The following is a 2,021-nucleotide window of genomic DNA, read 5'->3' as shown; positions in this document are numbered from 1 at the left end:
CCTATAGTCCCAGCTACTTGGGAGGCTGAGGCAGGAGACTCGCTTGAGCCCAGGAGTTGGAGGTTGCTGTGAGCGTGATGCCATGGCACTCTATCCAGGGGGATAGCTTGAGGCTCCGTCTCAAAAAAAATAAAATAAATAAATAAATAAATTGTGAAATTTCTCTAGGAGCTGCATTCCCACTTTCTTTTTGTTGTTTTTTTTTGCAATACAGAATAGCATAATATCTAGGTATTTTATTGTTCTTCTGTCTATTCTAAAGAAACTCGTGTTCTGTACATTCAGAACAGCTGACATAGGAAGCAATGTGTCAACTACCTCCATTGCTATTAAAACATTTTTTGCTACTCTTAAAGAGAAATTTTTCCAGGACCCATTCACCCTGATAGTGATAATGTCCTAATAATAATTATTAACACTGTACACAATAAAAAGGAAATTTAAAAGGCTTAGAATGTAACCTCCATCTGGAAACTAAATTCATCACCACTTTGATTGTTGGCAAGGGTCATTTTTAAATGATTGAGAAAGTTGAAGTCAAAAAAAATGACAGATGACAGATTTTTAGATAAGCTTGTGAAAATAGCAAAATGTGGTCTTATTGATTCGGTCACTGAGACTGTTCAAAAATGTGTAAAATAAAAATTTATGAGTTAGACACTTTAATATGCTACTTTGGGAGATCTCAGCAGCTCTCAAAGTGATTCAGAAGTACAGTGTGACTCAGGCCTATAATCTTAGCACTTTGGGAGACCAAAGTGAGAGGATAGCTTGAGGCCAGACATTCAAGACTAGCCTGAGCAACATAATGAGACCCAGGCTCTACAAACAATAGAAAAATGAGCTGTGCACAGGGATGTGTGCCTATGGTCCCAGCTACTTGTGAGGCTGACAAAGGATGGCTTGAGCCCAGGAGTTTGAAGTTGAGTGAGCTATGATGAGGCCACTGCACTCCACTCAGGCAACAAAGCCAGGACACCATCTCAAAAAAAAGTACAATGTGTGTACCACAGATTCTACTATATTGTGATTAGTAAAGTGTCTCTACTTGGAGTATGGACTTGTCCTACACAGGTCTCTTGCAACAGTATGAGAAGTTTAAATCTTACTCATGCTTGTTAAGCAGCTTTCTGTGTCTGTGTCTGTGTGTCATGTGTTTGCAAGCCCACATTTATAGGTGTATGCACTTAAGCAGTCACATATGTACACACATTTGTGAATCCAGCCGCATATACTTTATACCAAAGAGAACAGCAAGATGGGTGCCTAGGTTTGAAAAAGTCATGACCACAGTTCTCTGCTCTCTAGCAATTCTTTTGACTTGTGCAGCATTTTGCCACGTGTATATAACGGAGCACTCCTATGTCAGCGTGAAGGCGAAAGTTTCCAGCACAGCCCAGGAGATCCTGAAAGTCGTAGCAGAAAAGATCCAACATGCAGAAGAGGATCTGGCTCTGGTGGCCATCATGTTCTCTGGAGGTAAATTAATTTCCACCCTTATATTACTCTTTCATTGGATCTCGTCCGAAAGGAGAAAGTTGACATTTTTTGTAGAGTAAATGTGCAGTCTGTCCCTTCTAGGCGCGCAGCTGGGTGACCAAAGGAACAATATGAAGCTGCCTAGCAGAAGGGTTTCCATGACAACAGTTGGGTACTGTTGGATACTGAATTTCCTCCCCTCCAACTGAATGGAGAAGCACGCCAATGTTTTGAAATACATTATAAACCTTTTCTTATTTTGTGCTCTAAATAAGCCTTCTATTTTTGTATTTAAATTAACTTGGGAAATTGCTATAGAATGAAATTACTTTAGGAAAAAAAAGAAAGATGGCCTTGAACTAGTCATATGCAGGCTGACAATTTAAGAGTTAAAGACTCTATTGAAAAAAAAGAAAACTGGCTCGGCGCCTATAGCTCAACCGGCTAAGGTGCCAGCCACGTACACCTAAGGTGGTGGGTTCGAATCCCCAGCCCGGACCCGCCAAACAACAATGATGGCTGCAACCAAAAAAAAAATAGCC

At 40.4% G+C, this 2,021-nt stretch overlaps 1 protein-coding gene across 2 annotated transcripts in view; it reads left to right on the top strand.

Moving 5' to 3' along the window:
• The window catches only part of RAPGEF5 (Rap guanine nucleotide exchange factor 5), a 237,168-nt gene that overhangs the window by 197,697 nt on the left and 37,450 nt on the right, over positions 1-2,021 (top strand). The window contains exon 17 of one of the 2 annotated variants that reach the window (XM_023512415.1): positions 1,330-1,479. In XM_023512415.1, the coding sequence (XP_023368183.1) occupies positions 1,330-1,479 (150 nt within the window). Of the gene's footprint in view, positions 1-1,308; positions 1,480-2,021 lie in introns of both variants that reach the window. The other variant, XM_023512414.1, reaches the window with a different exon arrangement.

Source organism: Otolemur garnettii, unplaced genomic scaffold, assembly GCF_000181295.1.
Source record: "Otolemur garnettii isolate 467f Iridium unplaced genomic scaffold, OtoGar3 scaffold00028, whole genome shotgun sequence".
Taxonomy (NCBI): Eukaryota; Metazoa; Chordata; class Mammalia; order Primates; family Galagidae; genus Otolemur; species Otolemur garnettii.
The sequence above is the reverse complement of the archived record's forward strand: the minus strand, read 5'-3'. Positions and strand labels throughout refer to the sequence as shown.